At 39.2% G+C, this 17805-nt stretch overlaps 1 protein-coding gene across 2 annotated transcripts in view; it reads left to right on the top strand.

The window, feature by feature from the left end:
- Positions 1–17805, top strand: part of NEGR1 (neuronal growth regulator 1) — a 526075-nt gene that overhangs the window by 412944 nt on the left and 95326 nt on the right. For both annotated transcript variants that reach the window (XM_067563319.1, XM_067563317.1), the window contains exons 5-6: positions 5020–5140; positions 14462–14613. In XM_067563319.1, the coding sequence (XP_067419420.1) occupies positions 5020–5140; positions 14462–14613 (273 nt within the window). The remainder of the gene's footprint in view (positions 1–5019; positions 5141–14461; positions 14614–17805) is intronic.

Below are 17805 nucleotides of genomic sequence, written 5' to 3'. Positions count from 1 at the left end.
TTCAGCAGCTAGTGAAAGGATGCAACACAGCATAATGTTACTGATGGTAGCTGGACTTTTTCAAAGGAGAGGAGAGAAAGAGGAATCACTCTGAGAAAAGTTAATAGGAATTAGGAAAAGTGCATGAAAAAGAAAGTGAGTTAAAGAAGAAAGACAGGCAATATTTCTCTAAAGATGCCCTCAGGATTTTAACTCCTGGTTTTAGCTCGTCAGCATGAGACTGGTGGAACACTCTAGTTGCTAAAGGTGTTTTTGTTTGTTTGTTTTTATTCTTGATGGGAGCAGTAGCAGCACTGAGGATGAGCAAACCCCCTGCAGTCGCAAGCCTCCCGTGTCACATATGAACGTTGGTCTCTGAACATGTCACTCAGAAGTGTGAGAATCCTGTAAGGTGGTATCTTCAGGGAAGCAGAATTATAAGAAAGGCATCCATAATTGATTTAAATACAAACTGAATGAGTGGTGCTCAACTGAAGAAGTAGGTGCTTGACTTTTGTGTAACTGAGAGAAGTAAGGCAGGGAGTTTAGGGGTAACAAACCACTATCACATTTAGAATGTTTTGATTTGGTTGAGTACAACTGAAAAGAAAGTTGGGAGTTTGTTTATTGTCGTCAATCTAGAATTTGGTTTGGATTCTGACCCCAGCTCCAGCCTTTGCACACTGCTGTGGTGGCATATACAGTCCTTAAAGGAGCTGCAACAGGCCAGGGGAGTATTCCCTCTGCACAGCTGCAGTGTAGGGCTTATGTAAGCAGACCTATGCTGCCCCATCTTACATGCCTCAGCATGGGGGTAGGAGTGGGTGAATTAGTGGTGGCAGAGGTTATTCTCATAGTGTTCTGTACTACAGGAATTGTAAGCTGCTGAGCAACCCATAGACAGCCCAGATACATCTTTCATAGGATAGAGAAGCCCTGAAAGCTGCTTTAACTTATGCCAGGAGCTATTTTAGTCTTCATGGCAGCCCAGAATCTGGGCAGCACAAAGGCAGCATTTGCCCCCAAGTCTCAGACTGCACCTTCTGTGCTGATTCTCTCAGGAGAGACAGTACAGATTCTAGTCCCCTGAGGTTTACTGGGTAAATTTTGAAGAAAAGTTTACTACTTTTCACTACACATATTAGTGTACTTTTTAATAAAAACATGGCACCGATTTTAAATCATGGTAACTGTGCATGGAAATTGAGTATGCATTTTTATTGCATGGTTGAAAATCTTGTCACTACCAATTAAAGTAAATGGACTGATTCATTCACTCCATGTTATCAGAGAGAAGAGACAACCGGAGAAAGTGGAAATGGCTGCTGAAATTAGAGGAGAGAAAAGATCTTTGGGTGGCCTCCTGAATCCATTTCACAGTGTGCTATGGAAAATGATACACTCTGTTCAAGCCCATCTAAAAGTTGTCCCTCCTGTGTGTTTTTATTAAACATGGGGCTACATCCTTATATTCCTAGCATCCAAGTTTCCTCTTCCCAGACTCCAATTTAATATAAAATTGAATGAGCTCTCACAGATTTCTAAAATAACAATTAATAGTTAATACTTTGGTAAATGGAAGCCCAGAGAGATTGTGTCCGAAGTTGCATAGGATGTCAGTGGCAGAATCACGAACAGAACCAGTTTGCTCTTCCTAGTCCTGTTCTTTAATCACGCCATGTTCTCAAACTACAGTGTCTTAACTGCCTTTAAATTCCAAAGATCTGGGACAATGTATGGGATTGTGACACAGAGGCCCATTTCTGGTTCACTACTTTGTGTCAGCAAATCTTGTCAGGCTGACGTGGTCATTACACCTCACACACTGTGTCATGATATTTATTTAAAAGGTGACATTTAATATACAGTTTGAAATCTGATAACTCACTGATCATTAATATTCTTGTGTGATGTGCAGTGTGTATTAAGAATAACGGATGTACGCTAGAATGATGACTAAAATGTGTTTAAACAAGGTATGTTGAGGGAGTGGATAAATGAGTTTGCCCTAGACAAAATAATGTGTATTTGCTTCTCTTAATAGCTTGGTCTTCAGGCAGGGACAATGAAGGCCTACTTACATTTTAGGTAAGCAAAGCTATCAAGCTGGAGGAAGTGGAGGAGACAGTTTCCAGCAGTGAAGAGAAACTTTATCTGGGCTATAAAGAAAGGGAGTCTGAACCTTAAGTGATAAGCAATTGACTCAACTGATAGTATACAGTATTACTGTATTATAAAAGTTTTATCGAGTGAGGTGTTTTATGAAAGCCTGTGACACACTGGTGAGTTATATCTTTGTAAAATGTATGTATTAACACTATATAAGGAATTATGGATAAACATTGATATTAGACTTTACAATCTGTCTCTCCCAAAGAGGAAAGAATGGCACAGGTGTTTACCTGTCTTCTGTGTAAATTAACCATGGTGAAATCAAAACAATGGAATTTCCATTTACATACAAGGAGATATGAAGCCAACAGGAAAGAAAAAACACCATGAAGTCATCTTGCTCCTTGAAACAAGGTCACTGAACTTTGGAAGATATAAGCAGAGACAGAAATCCAATTTAGCATCTATCACTAGACAAACACAAGGGAACAGAGCTTCTGAAAGCTGAGAAAGATGGGTCCTTCAACTAAGGGATAAGGCAGGCATTAAATCTCTGGGAACTGAATATAGGTGAGAATCCTGCTTAGGCAAATATATTTCACCTAGGAAGACAAGGGAAGGCAGCATCTTGTACTTCTGTGGAAGTTCCTAACTGGTGAGAGAGACAATCTTGAACAAAGTCTGTACCTTGTTAAATTAAGTTTTAGACTTTTAGATGTGTGTTTTCAATTTTTTTTTTTTTTTTTTTTTTTGGTAACCATTTGCTTGTAACCATTTCTAACTTTATTCCTCTTACTTGGTATCACTTAATCTGTGTACTGATGCTAATAAATTTGTTTTATTTTTACTATAAACCACCTCAGTGCTGTGTTTCAAGGGAAGCGTATATTTACCCTAATTAATAAACTCTATTACACTTTTGTCTCTTTAAAGGCACAGTGAAACTGATTATTTCTCTAAGCTGTCCAGGAGAGGCCTGGACATTGCAGGGCACATGGTTTGGGGGAAATTTAGGACTGGGAGTGTTTTGGGGTCACCTTGCTGATTGTAACTGAGGCTGGTGGAAGTCAAAATAGGGCTGTAGACAGGCTACTGGGGTCAAAGCTGCTGAACCAGGACTGTATACCACACAGACACTCAGGGGGTGACCTGCATGCTTGTACGCTATATGGGAGCATCCCAAGCTGGGAGCTACAACAGCAAAGCATTGCGTTACAGGGCAGGCAGTGACACAACCCCTCCCAGGTCTGGATTGCAGTCCCAAACTGAAAGGGATTCAGTACAATTGTCACTGAAGTAAGTGGAGAGGCTCCCAGGGACTTCAATGATAGCTGGATCATGCCCTTCATTGGAATAATTCTTGCCAGGTAAAGTGTCCTTTTAAATATTTGTGAATATACTTAAAGATAATTTCTGCATTTGTCACTTTATAGGCTACCTTAAAAGTCCATAGAAGAGGGTACTGCATAATGCTTGTTTTCCAGGCATTTCATTTCAGTACATCATAATTCTACTTCATGTACTTTTAACTAGATTCACATATTTTTGTTTGTACTGAGTCATGTCCTTATTGGCACATAAAATAGCATTATGAAAGTGACCAGCCTATGTATAGAACTTCCTCATGAACCTTCTGTTTAATATAGCTGTTTTCTACAGTAGTTGGCTGTCATAAAAGATTATGGCCTCTTAAAATGACAAGCATAAGGATGAGTGTGATTCTGAAAGAGAATGAGGGGGGGGAGTCATTTCACACATAAATATATAACCACTTTAAAACAACATCTAGAAAATTGCTTGGAAAAATTAATGGAATTTTATTTATAAGTTGTATGTTTTGTTTTCTATTTTTAAATGTAATTTATATGCATCATAAAATGCTATGAAAATATTTTAAAAATTCTAGGGAGAAGGCAATTGCTTATATATTCAGTTTTTCCCTTTGTTAAACTATTTTCTGTGCAATTTTGTGGTTTTTAAGTTTGGATTTTCCTGAAAAATGGAGAAATTGGCAATCACTTTATCTATAGCTGTAAATTAAAATAGTAATGTTTTAAATGTCTCTTTTGTGCAAAAAAGGGAGCATACTAGATTGGACTGCTACATTTATGCATATAGTGCACTATGGGGACAATCAGGCTTTTTATATATATATATAAAAACTAATTATCTTAGTTGTGAAAGTGAGTTCTACCTTTAGTATGTACAATCCAAATTTTACACTCTTTCAGTTTAATCCTGCATTGCTTAGATCAGGGGTGGGGAACGTCCGGCCCGTGGGCCATATACGGCCCGCGAAATGATTTGGTCTGGACCTGGCGGTGGGGGGGAATTCGGCGACGGCGGCGCAGTTTCACGGCGGCGGCGGGGTTCCGTGGGGGACGGATTCTCCCCCGCCACCAGGGCCACCATCAGGCCCTTCACAGAAAAAAGGTTCCCCACCCCTGGCTTAGATGGACAAAAATCTTAGCAGAGTCCATTGGCATTGTGTCTTTTTATGCAGTTAGGGCCTGATCCTGCCAGGGTCTTTCCAGGTTTCAATGGGCTTTGGATCAGGCCCTTAAGGATTAGGTATTTTATATGGTACATACTGTCCTGGTTAAGCAAGTAAAATATTTTAAATAAATCCTACTGCAACATGCTGTGTGCACTTATTTGTTCATATCACCGGGTTATATGTTTGTTGCCTGAGACACAAACCTAAATAAAAGCTGTATATTAGATTCTACTTTCAGTGATAACTTCTTCCATATATAATTTGAGAAAAGTGGTTGAATGTGACTAGTCCTGTCACAAAAATCAAAGAGGAAAATGTAAGATGTTGATCCATCAGACATAAAAGTAACTTCATGCATCCTGTAGAAGAAATGAAAATATAAATCTATAGTGATTGTTCTTTAAAATTTGTGCTTCACATTTTTTTTCCAGTTGCCCCCACCATTCAGGAACTTAAATCCAGTGGCGTGATGCTAGGAGGTAATGGATTGATAAGATGTGAAAGTGCAGGTGTTCCTACTCCAGTCTTTGAATGGTACAAAGGAGAGAGAAAGTAAGTAGCCGGCATGTATTTATTATATATGTTATATACTGATACCTGTCTATGTTGTTCTGCATATCATAATAAGCTATGTGTTATAAAGAGAGGCATCAGAGGATTTTGGTGTAGTACTAATATTCAGTTGGTTTGCAGTAGAAAAATTGTAATGAAAAACAAAATACTGGCAAGGCATAACTTCTTAGATGGGATTCACTAATGTGTAAAGAAGCATTTAGAAGATACAGTCAGTGTATTTTGTGGACAGCCATGGTTATCACCTGCCTGATTTCAGACTGTGGACCTATTATATGATTTCTAGGCCAGTCTCCAATGTCTTTCCAATTTTTCCAGTGGATCCGTATTCACCTGCAAACAGATCAGTTGTTTCAACACATCTGAGGAATGCTTGATATATCTTAATGACAGTGCATTGAACAATGGAGTGCTCCTTACTAAACCCAGTGCCTGGGTATCAGACATTGTGCGGGAACCAAGTTGTGTGTGCAAATCAAAGTCACTGAATGAAACAATCCCAGCAGCCTGGGAGCCTTGAGAATCCCTCCTCCCTACTCAGGTGAGAGAGAAGGCGCTACTGGGACAAGATAGGAGGCGTCATCATGACTTCCATGGAGGATGAGGGATGGAAAGCCCCCTCTCCCCCAGAAACTAAGTGAAACATTGGAAAAGCCACCTCCCAACATTAGGATGAGATGAGTAAAGCCCAACATTCCCTTCAGCAAGCAGAAGGGAAAGAGAATAAAGCTTTCAACTCATTGCTTCCTACTAGCAGCCAGCAGATGAATTCTTAAGCTTGATTCTCTTTTGCCTTGCATCTTCTGTAGTCACGTGGCCCTGTACAAAATGAGTGCAAATTGAATGTTGTAAGCACTACCAAACCAGAGTTGGTTGGTAGACTGAATACAGTAGATGCTCTGATGGCAAGTTTCTGTAAGGAATTCTAACAGGGCGTATTATATTATTTGTCAGAGAAGAAGTAATTTTGGTAATGTTTTCAAAAATCATCCAAAGGAAAGATGGTCCAGTGATTAGGGCATTAGCCTCAGAGTTGGGAGGCCTTGGTTCAGTTCCTTGCTTTGCCACAGGTTTCCTGTGTGACCGTTGGCAAGTCACGTAGCCTGTGCTTAATTTGTAATGAAAGGGATGCCCGGGCTCAAGCAATTTTTTTAATTTTCATACCATGCAGCAAGCCCAGATGTGCCGGAGCTATGAACTGCCAAGACTAGCCCTGGCAAGCTGTGGCACAAATAAAGCACTGCAGATAGCCTTTCTGTGCCTCAATCCCCACCTGTAAAATGGAGGTAATAAAATGGCTGTTATGAGGATGTTATGAGGATAAAAGTATTAAAGTTTGTCAGGTGCTCAGTAGTGGAGGCTATATAAGTACCTAAGATAGACAGAAAAATATCACAAAAAATGGGAAATTTTTATTGTCATGACAATTGTTACAGACAACTCCTGTTTTGAAAAGGGCCATTTTTTTAACCAAAGGACTGTGAGAAAAAATTCAACAAGTTCTGCCATTTGTGCTCCGAGGAACAGATCCTCAACTTGTGTAAATTGCCATCACTTCATTGAAGTCAGTGGAGTTAGGATGCTTTACACCAGCTGAGGACCTGGCTCAGGATTTACTTTTCTCTCATCTTGCACACTGAAAAATCAATAAAGTGTTTTTCATGTTTGTTTTTAGTCGGTTTCATTTTTAGGTCCTTAATGCTATCTAATTTGAGTATCCATCCCCTCCAGGGCATCTTTATTTGTTTTAAAACAAATGCTTTCATTGAGAAAATTTTAATGTGAAAACTCTTTTACAGCTCTTACGTTTATATAAAGCTTATTTTTACAAAGTTTAAATATTGAGTCAAATATAAGTTGTCAGTGTCTGTTTAAGGCATATGCACCGGGGCAGAGTGAATGTACAACTTACTTTTGGAATGTCTAGACTTTTCAGTTCTTGGTTTCTCAACTTTAACATCCCATTAATGCTGGGATTTAACACAAAATATTAATGAGCCTTTTTCATAGAAAACAATTTGTCAGCACATTTCAGACTTGCCAGTTGCCCTTATCTATATTTGTTCCCCTAAAGATGTGTTAATTGCTCCCTTTCCTCCATAACTTCACAGAATAGTCATGAATATCACACTTGGATGATGTTGCAAAGTGTTTTTTAATGCGGTGCAATTGAGACTTGGCACTAACAGTAGCAGAAAACTATCTTCTCCCTGAGGGAACCCCCTAAATCCTGCTCCCAAGGGTCCACACTTTCTCTCTTCCTCTTTATGATAGAAAAAAACTACCATTATGTATGAGAAGTGTTTCGGTTTTTGGGTTTTTTGCAAGCAGTGTTGCAGCACTGTTTGTAATATACATTACAGAGTCTGGACTCAACTGGAGACTCCTGATTTAATGTCAGTAATATCCATTAAATGCATGGATCTGACTGTGTTCCTTATTTTTATGTATGAACTCAGTTTCATGAGAGCAGTAAGACACAACAGGCAGTGCATTTCAGGACAATGAAGTCACTGCCTTCTGCCTCTTGCTTCAGTGATAACATCACCTGAGGCTTATTTTAATCACCCAGAAATGCGCTATTCTATTGTGTCTTGTTGCTTAAATACTTGTTAGCACAAGCTTATGTTAAGTCTAATGGTACATAGTGTTTTTGTTAAAACATTGTTTATAGACACACTGCAGGTACTATACATTCAAAAAGATTCTAGTATTTCTGAACATTGCAGAACCTTCCTGTCTGCAAGAAAGTCAGGGTTTTTTGACTCCTACATTGCTGTGTTTTCCAGTACTACCCTTGCAAGTATCATGTTTGGAAGATGAAAAATCTGTACGTTACTATGGTGGTAAAGCTATAATGCACAACTGAGAAATGTCAATTTTCAAAGGCAGTTCAGGAAAAGACTATGCAGAGCGGTGAGCATATTATTGATAGGCGTGGCTTAAAGTCATTTTCAGGGACCCTGGCATCCATTCAAAATATAATCCATGAAAATAGGAAAAAAGGCAGTCACAAAACCCTGCCACATAAAACAATTAGTGAGCAAAAAAATTAAAAATTGCAAAACAAATTTTACCCATCAATAAGTTCCACTCAAACCTCAGCCCATCAACCCTTCCCAAGTGTCTTTTCAGAAAGATTCTTCATGCTCTGAACATTAACAAATTCAAGCTAGTTTGGATCAAGATGACGAGTAAATCCGAGTGTAAAAAAACCTTCACACAAAACATCTCATGAGAAGTTCTCACTTTTGTAGGCCAACGGGTTTCCAGTTCAAGCACCATAGTAATCTCAGTTGTGGCATGGGACATGGAGAAAAGCAATCTCTCACTTAGTCAGGTCTTAGATCATTTAGAGCTTTATCTGTCAATACCAATTCCTTAAACTTCGCCTGGGAGCCAATAGGCAGCCACTGCAGATCCCAGAGTACTGATGAATGTGCTTACTATGAGATATGCCATTTAACACATGAATGACACATTCTGCAGTAACATTCAGCTCCTGAATTCATTTATTTGGGCTAGAAACCCCTGGAGAATACACCTGGATGAAATTTTTCAGACAAAAAAATGCTGAAAAGTCTAAATGTTTTGTCTGAACATTTTCTAACTGAAACATTTATTGATTCAAAACAACTTTTCATTTCAAATTTTACTTCAACTTTATTTAATTTTAAGTTAAAAAAAACTTAAACTTAAAAAACTTAGTGTTTTGAGTTGAACAAAATGTTTCATTTCATTGGAAACAATATTTTACTCTTCCATTTTGCCAAAAAATTCAAAAAAAATTTCATTTCAGGTTGACCCGAAACAAAATATTTTTCTGATTTTTCATTGTGGCAACTGAACTGAAAAATCAGCTTTTCACACAGCTCCATTTGAGAACAAGTTTTTCATGAGTTATACTGTATTTGTACTTAACCCTGGCTAAGACTCCAAATGACAAAATTGCATAAAAATAGAAACTGATGGGATTTGCAGAGAATTTATCAAAAAATTTCAAAAATCTCAGAATAAGGTTTGGTTTGAGTTGGGTTCTGGAACTGGACAAAGATTCGGGGGGGGGGGGGGGGGAAGGGAAGGGGGGGGGGGAGAGAAAGAGGGAAAGATGGGGAGGGATTTTATTTTATCATACTGATTCATATTGGCACATTTTTCATTTTGCGTATAGTACAGGGTTAAACAAGAGTATGTTCTCCTTGCAAAGTAAACCGTTATGAGGGAGGCAGCCCAAAGGTCTTTGATTTAAAAATATTAATTCCATTAACATTGATAAAGTGAACAAGACATACATTTCAAATAACCTAATAAAGACTAAATTCATTATAATGGTCTAATAGATTATAGTAACATTAATTTATTCAAATATGAGACTAAAGATAGATACCCTTTGGGGCTAATATTGATGCATGATCTTCTGTAGTCTGTTTCTAGGCATAATATCTGGAATAAAAGTGAGAGCATATTCTACTGTAAGGCCTCGAGTGCAAATATAGTGAGATGAACGAAAAGATGGTGTAGTTGCATATTCTTAAAGCGCAGTTGCTCTCTAAAAAGTGACTTCATAAAAATGGGTAGCGTTATTTTACTGACTAACATACATTTTTGTAAGCAGAAATGACAATGAACAGGTCTTGAAAACATCACACAATACTGAGGAGTGAGGATCCTGAAAATGAAGGTAGCAGAATATGAGCTTTCATTTCCATGAGAGGCACTGTGACCTAGTAGAGTCCTCTACTGGCTCCAGGAGACCTGGGTTCTGTTCCTGGCTCTGCCTCTGGCCTGCTGGATGACCTTGGGCAAGTCACTTTGATCTTTCTGTGTATTAGTTTCCCCATCTTTAAAGTGGATATAATGATAATGACCTTCTTTGTAAAGCCTTTAAAATACACTGATGAAAACTGTTATATAAAAACTAGGTGGTGATTTTTTATTTATCCATTCATTCATTTAAAAATAAATGTTTCTAGCTTATAGTTGCAAAGAAAACATCCTAAATGTGCACTGATTGTAAACCAGTGCAGTGCTGTTTTTCTGGTCTGCAGACAGACAGCTTCAGTGCCTTTACTCCTGCTCATAGCTTTCTCAAGCAGTGGCAGGGTGAAATTATCAAGACTTTGATCAGTTTTAGTGTTGCTGTTAAGAAACCTGGAAAGAAGTAATGAAACTGCCCATGTCAGTTTCATGTACTGCTGCTTGAGAAAGTTATGAACCACCAGCAGATGCGAGCACTGGAGTTATTCATAGGAGAGAATGATGTGAAAAAGAGAATGAGGGTGGAGTAGGAGGAAACTCTTGAGTGGGAAGGCATTGGAGGTAAAGATGGAAAGCTCATTTTCCATTCCAGCATCTTGAGAGGATAAAACTTCCAATTTCTCAGACACTTTTACTTGACCGATATAAATGATTAGACCCCAAAAGGGTCTAGAGACAGCACTCTTGTAGGAATCCCAGGACTCTTCCCTTTCCCAGGAGCAGGAGAGGTGTGCTTTATAATCACCTGGATATCATCCTAAAATAAGTGCAATAGGTCAAAGAGAAGTTAGGGGCTTGAAACAGAAATTATTGGTGAAATTCCGTGACCCTAGATGACTCCCAGGGTCTAAAGGGGCACACACTGCCTCCATTCCTTCGTAGCAACAGCAGCTAGTTTTCCCTGCACATCCAAGAGGGATGATAGGGTGGGGAGGAAAGGTACAAGAGGAAGTTGGGAGCTCAGAGGAGCATGGGGTGATAAGTAGAATTAAGAGGTATAGATAGGGGGAAAACACCTTTAAGGGACAGGGGAACTGAGGACACAGAGTTTGGAATGGTGAGAGCTGTAAGAGGTGAAGGAGCTGTGTGATATGTGGAGAGGAATTTGGAGATGGGAATGCCCAAGGGAACAGGTTGGAGGTCACAGAAGTTTTGGGGTGGGAAAATAAAGAAGGAGAGGGGAGTTCTGGGGCACAGAAGCTGGGGAGACAGAGGAGCCCTGGGGTTGGTAGAAACTAGGTGGGATTGGGAAGCCGAAGGTGGCAAAGGCTGAATACACAGAAATGGGAACTGGTGGATCACGCTGAAGGGAACACAGAGAGGGAGGTGAGGGGAATGATGGGAGGCAAGACACTAGAAAGGATGATGGAGCAATAGAGACGAGGAGGAGTGAGGGAACCAGAGGCAGGAAGTGGGTTGTGTGGGAAATAATGAGGAGGAGGAGGAGTGAAAACTGGGGTGGTAGAAGCCAAGAAGGACAAAGAGAAAGAGCTGGGGCATTGCAGAGGCTGTGGACATGGAGGGTAAAACTAGGAAGCATGAAGGTGGGGACAGGCGAAGACCAGCAACTACAAGGGCTAGTGGAATGAGGGAGAGAATGTGGTGGAAGCAGATAGGAGGGAGGCTGAGAAAGGGAGGGGGATGGTAGGATGGGACAGCCTAGTTTGGCAATTGACTGATCTTTGACTACTCGTAGTAGATATGCCAATGGCCTATGAAGGGATTTTAGATGGGGTGGGTTCTGAGTTGTTACAGAGAATTCTTTCTTGGGTGTCTGGCTGGTGAGTCTTGCCCACATGCTCAGGGTTTAGTTGATTGCCATATTTGGAGTCAGGAAGGAATTTTCCTGCAGGGCAGATTGGCAAAAGATTTGCTTTCCTCTGTAACATGGGGCACAGCTCACTTGCTGGTGGATTCTCACTACCTTAAAGTCTTTAAACCATGATCTGAGGACTTTAATAACTCAGTCATAGGTTAGAGGTTTATTACAGGAGTGAGTGGGTGAGTGAGGTTCTGTGGCCTGCATTGTGCAGGAGGTCAGACTAGATTATCATATTCGTCCCTTCTGACCTGAGAGTCTATATTGAGAGAGAGAATGTAGAATGAGGAAGGACAAAGTAAGAGGGAGTTTTGTGGAAGAGGAGGACAGAATGAAGGGGGAAAAGTGGTGGCTTAATAGCTAGATTAGGCCTTTGAAACAAAGTTGTAACCAAAATATGCTGCTGCGATGTCTGGGGAGAACAAAAGGCAATGTGGCCAGACATTTGGAGAACTTGAAACAGGCCAAAGCAGTTAGCAACACCAAAGTAAATACTCGTGATGCACATGGACTTACGTGTGATAGAAGAGGACTTGTATTGCTTGGAACTTCATAAGGGTGGAGCCTCATGGCTATGTGTGGAAGGATCTTTATCCCTCCTGACCCAAACTTTGTGGATCAAAGACTTTCTGTTGTTTGACTTTTTGGTTTTTTTGCAGGATGCGGGGAGATTAATACTATTAATACTATTGCCACAACCTTCTGTTGTATCTGCCATGATCACTGGCATCTGTTGTGTTTATATGAAAGCAGAAAGCAGCATTTTCATTTGGCAGGAGCATTGCAGCTTTTCTGTGGATGGTGGAGGAAAAGATGGAAAAAAAAGTTGTAATTTCAGAAGGCAAATAGCCGTTTGCAGTAACATGTTTTTAAAATGAAGGAGCACTTTTTTGCCTTGCACAAGTCTGGAGGAAGAAATTAATTTTCTAACTACCCTCTTACCCTCAAAACCAAATTTTCAGTCCTCTGTTGTTTCTTGAAATAACTTATCTTAGTTTGTTTCTGAAATTGCAGTGCCCGCATGGCAGTACATAGCCACTGGAATTTGATATGTTCTTTTTCAGTGTGTGGGTTAGCCAATACACTCAGCCAACGGATATAAAAAACAGTACAGAACTCTTAGTGTGTTGACTTTCACTGAGAATATAAAGTACACACTGCAATGAAAATCTAATTTATATGCAGGAAAGTATAGTGATTAAACGAAAACTAGAACATTAATGAAATGCAGTAAAATATTCAATAATCAATATGCAATGTACCATTAATAATGATAGATTTGCATTTTGAGGCAGAGTATTAAAAGATTGCATCCCTCTCCTGGATTTATGATTCTCTGCCTCCATATATCAAAATTAAAGTGTAACATGTTTATATAAGCCAAAATTCTGCTCTTAATATGAAATATAAGCAATTCTCTGAGTAATCAAGCATAGCTGGTTATTTTCATCATCTATCTAACTATATTTATCATGTGTCTGACTTGGTTAGATGTAGCTTGTGCATTCTTCCTACCATGACAAATTGGAAAGGCTGAGATTTTCCTCTCAGCTCAGGTAAACTCCCATGGCTGCCCCACTATCCTAGGATTTTTCTAGGCTGTTTAAAAAACCTTGGTATTACATCATGTTTGCTATCTCTTTTATATATTTATAAGGTGCTTATCACTACAGTGTCTTCTTTTTACATAGGATGAATAATATATCCCTTATCTTTGGTGGACCTAGATAGTGGGAGGGCTCAAAAATTAATTTTCATGTGCCTAGAGACAATGTTCCCTGTCTCACTTGGTCAATATCCATTTCTCCAACGTGACAGCAATGGCTGGGGCATGACTATAAGTCCTAAGATTTTGAAACTAGCACAGGTATCCTGAGAAATCCCTTAAAAACCTGAGTCTTGGGTGAAAAACCTGAGGTGAGGCAAGTAAGGACCCTGCTTAATACAATGGAAAGAACCCTGAAATGAATTTTTTGTGTTGATGTTTCGTTGTTTTATGGTTCTGCAGTTTAGGGATATACGTTCAGCTGGGCTCAAGCCCAGCTTCCCTATTAGCAGGCATAAAATTTGCTTCTATATTTCTGCACCCAGAAAATGTACTGTGGGCACAATTCCAAGTAATTGATCCTGTAGTTACCTGATCTGTATTTAGAGAAACAACTATACACGACAGGGATACTGTTATGTCACTGGATGACAGGGACTAGATTGGGACTCTCTAGCAAAACCAAAGCAAAAAAATGTGGGCGAAATAAGCCTTATTTGGTACCAAATATTCTGGTTTTCATATCAGCTCACTGTATGTTCAGTGATATAAGGCAGTGGTAGTGAGATGAAAGTGAGCATTGCTTGGATCAGCAGTTCCCAACCTGTGGTCCGCGGACCCCTGGTAGTCCACGAGGCTACTATAAGGGGTCAATGGAAAAGAAAAATAATAACATCCTCACCAAGGAAATGTACAATTTCAAATAAAACTAGTAGCATGTGGTGGGCTGTGAAATATTCAGAGGTTGAAAAGGGGTCCACACACTCTCAAAAAAGGTTGGGAACCGCTGGCTTAGATTGTAGAACAACTTGGTAGGAAATTGTGCTGGCTTTATACCACTGACTAGTTTCCCATTGTGAACTACTGTTTTCAGTCATGCATCATAAGCAAATAAAGAAAATGCAAACATGATTGCTTGAAGCATGTGTTTACAGAAGATTTTCTTTTTGCCTTCTAGACTGATCAATGGTAAACATGGAATTACTATTAAAAACTATAGTACAAGATCACTTCTCACTGTCACCAATGTAACAGAGGAGCATTTCGGCAACTACACATGTGTCGCGGCCAATAAGCTGGGTGTCACCAATGCCAGCCTGCCTCTCAACCGTAAGTAACATGGATGTATGGCAAAACATTCATAATTGTGTTTGGTTTTTTTTACAGTTGTGGATGGAAAAGCATAGGAATTCAACATGATTGTTTTGTTTTTCTCCACAGAGAGTGTGAATACCATAACATACATTCTTTAATAACAGCAAATAAGACACAAAGCTAACCTACTCATTCTCTGAAGATTATACACTGAGGTTTAGAAATATCTTTATTTTGCGGATAGAGAGAAGCTTTAAGTAAATCCAAAAGCTCCACATGTTTAAAGAGAGATTGCTACTGCACATGATGTTGAGTTTGGTTTCTGTCTTGCACTGCTCTGACAGAGTGTGCGGTTGTAACTAGAATCTGTTGTTTTCTGAAGCTCTTAGAAAGATTCAAAACAGGCATACTGAAGATACAAACACCCAAGGTCTTGGTACAAGCATGAAATTTGCATGACAAAATCCATCTCCACAGAATTCCAATAAGGCATATCTAAGATTTTACTGTAAACAAAACAAGAAACCCTTCCAGTCTGTTCAAGGGAGCAATACCTGAACATGGACAAACTAGGGCATACACTCATGGAGATAAACTCTCTCAAACTCTACCCCTCAGATTTTATTTCAAAACATTTGTCCCAATCTACAGACCAGTTCTCATAAGTCCCCCATAAAGCCTGTCTGGATTTAAGACTGCATCTTTCTGAAAAGCCAAGAGAGGTTGTGATGAACAAAGCAGAGTAGCTTGGTGATTAACACCCAGTTTCTTTTGCATAGAGTGGGTCTCAAATGTCCTGTTTGAGTTATCTTCCCCTTTTTGAGTTCAGGTGTTTATCTGTGGTTGTAGTACTTCTGTGGTTGATCTGAAAGTTTTGACATCTGTGATTAGTGATATCTGGAGAGATCTATTGTCTATCAAGTGAATTATAGGTGTTAATTTACAGTATTTTTAATATAACAAATGTAATGGTGAAAAAAGGAATTCCAAAAATATGTGAACTATTTGCCAAATTTGGTACATTTCTTATTTTTTAAAAAAAATTGTGAGTCCAGTGGCCCAGTGGAAATAAATGATTAAATACTGGGATTCCTAACTTATAACCCTGAAGTTTCTTAATAGTCCAGTTATTTCCTATATCTTCTATATTACTTGTATTATTTAAAGCAGAAGAACAGAGTCTGAATGCATCATAGAATAGTATGAAGCCTATTTATATTGTGTAAGCAGGGAGAATGCATTTAAAATTTGAGATGTCATTAACCAAATGAGAAAATTGTTACAAATGTTTTAATCTAAAATACAAGCCATAGCCCATCCCATCCTCCACAAACAATAACATTGCACATGAGATTTAAGAGTAATTATAAATAGTAGAGCTTACCCAAAATTTGGCAAACAAATTGGAAATAATGTGGCTTATTTTTATTGATACATACCTGAATTGGGGGGAGGGGGAGAGTGGTGGAAGCTCATCTACCTGTACACCTGTGGTTACTGTGTCCACTGAAGACATATGGCTGAATTCTAGAATGTGTCTAATCTCTGCCCAGTGTAGGTGTGGAGCAAAGATAACTAGAGGCCACCTTTACACACCCACCTCACTTCCAAGTGAAATTTAGCATCTGAGTTATTCTAAGTTGCATTGACTGTTACTAGCCAAAGGGTTGTTTTGCTGGCCAAGGATTACTAGTGTACAGAATCACTCTGGCTGTGTCCCTTAAATCAGAGTTGCTGAGAAGAGGGTGCTGTAAAGCCGACTAGAACAGCTCTGTGCCACGTGGGGATTTGCACTGCATCAGGGAATCTCCATCTGTTAAGCCAGCTTTCCACCTGATCTGCACTGCTGGAGCAGCACAAACAGGAGAAGGCTCTGGCCAAGCGCAGGTTCATGTCGCATTCCATACTGTTTCGATGTGCTTAAAATTTGTACAAGCCCAGAATTTGGGCAGGTGAAAGACAGATAAGTGAAAACAGGCAAAAATGAAAATTTGTTAAAGTTTATGAGATTTGTATCTGAAAAGAAATTCTGCCCCCTTGATAACCTCTAGTTCAGGGGGAAGCCAGAGACAGTTCAGGGAATGAAACCATAGTCTATAGTTTCCCCAGTTTATGTGCAGCAGCAAGATCCGGTGTTGCAGAAGGCAGTTCAGACGAGTGAAGAGGTAAAGGGGGGAAGAGAGAAGTATCACATCATGAGTAGGAGCCTGTTCTTGGGGATGCAGGGCGGTATGCACCCTCCATATGCTCCATATTCACTTGGAATGACAGCTGGTTTGATGATGAGGCAGTGACCTCCACACACCATGTATGGGAGACAGTTTAGAAGTTAGAGGGCGTGCCAAAGTCTGAGAGCCAGATTAGGAGGCATAGCAGAAATGTGTACCAGCAGCAACAGAATAGAGCTGAGAACTGGAAAATACTTCCATGGTTCTATTGCGACGATAGTAGATACAGGCTGACCATCTTTGTGAAACACTCTGTGGCATAAGGATTGAAAGGGATATATAAAGTGCAAAGTGTCATTATTTTTCATTGCTATTAATAACAGACATTTTGCATGATAAAAGATAAGGGGAGATGTGAAGTGGAACAGAGTGGCAGAATGGAACATGGGACTGATCCTGCATTTGATGTTATAGAATATGATAGTGATAGTAGCACTGTGAATGTCAGTGAGAATTTTGAGTGTATAAGGATGGGGTACTTCATAATATATATTGTAGCATTAGATTAATGTTTCACAGACCAAGTTATGGTTTGTCAGAAATGAATGAACTGCCGAAGAATAAAGAATTTAGGATTTTTGAGGTTGTTCCTATGTCATAATTTGCATAGTCCCAAGAACCAGGAAGAGAAATTCACATGCAAAACTCCTTGTAGTGATACCATTAAGTATTTGATTCTATGGTTATATGACAGGGAGATTTTCTTTCTAAAAGATACAGTTTATTTTGATGAGAGTGGGAGATATAACAATGTGTAAACATAATCTGAAAACCATTTTTCTAGAGGTATTTTTTCTGTTAACAGTAAAGAGTTATTTGATTATTAAAATTATCAATTATAGGAATAAACATAATATGATGGCAACATTGCTTAAAATATTTTACAAATTAGACTTTGATGTCTTATTTAAATGTATATTAATAAAAATGAAGTGTGAAGGCATTAGTATGATAGAAAATGAGGGATTGAGTGATTAGA

Source organism: Emydura macquarii, unplaced genomic scaffold, assembly GCF_026122565.2.
Source record: "Emydura macquarii macquarii isolate MOO-44397 ecotype Brisbane River unplaced genomic scaffold, CSIRO-AGI_Emac_v2 contig_2481, whole genome shotgun sequence".
NCBI lineage: Eukaryota > Metazoa > Chordata > Testudines > Chelidae > Emydura > Emydura macquarii.
This window is presented reverse-complemented; position numbering and strand designations above follow the sequence as displayed.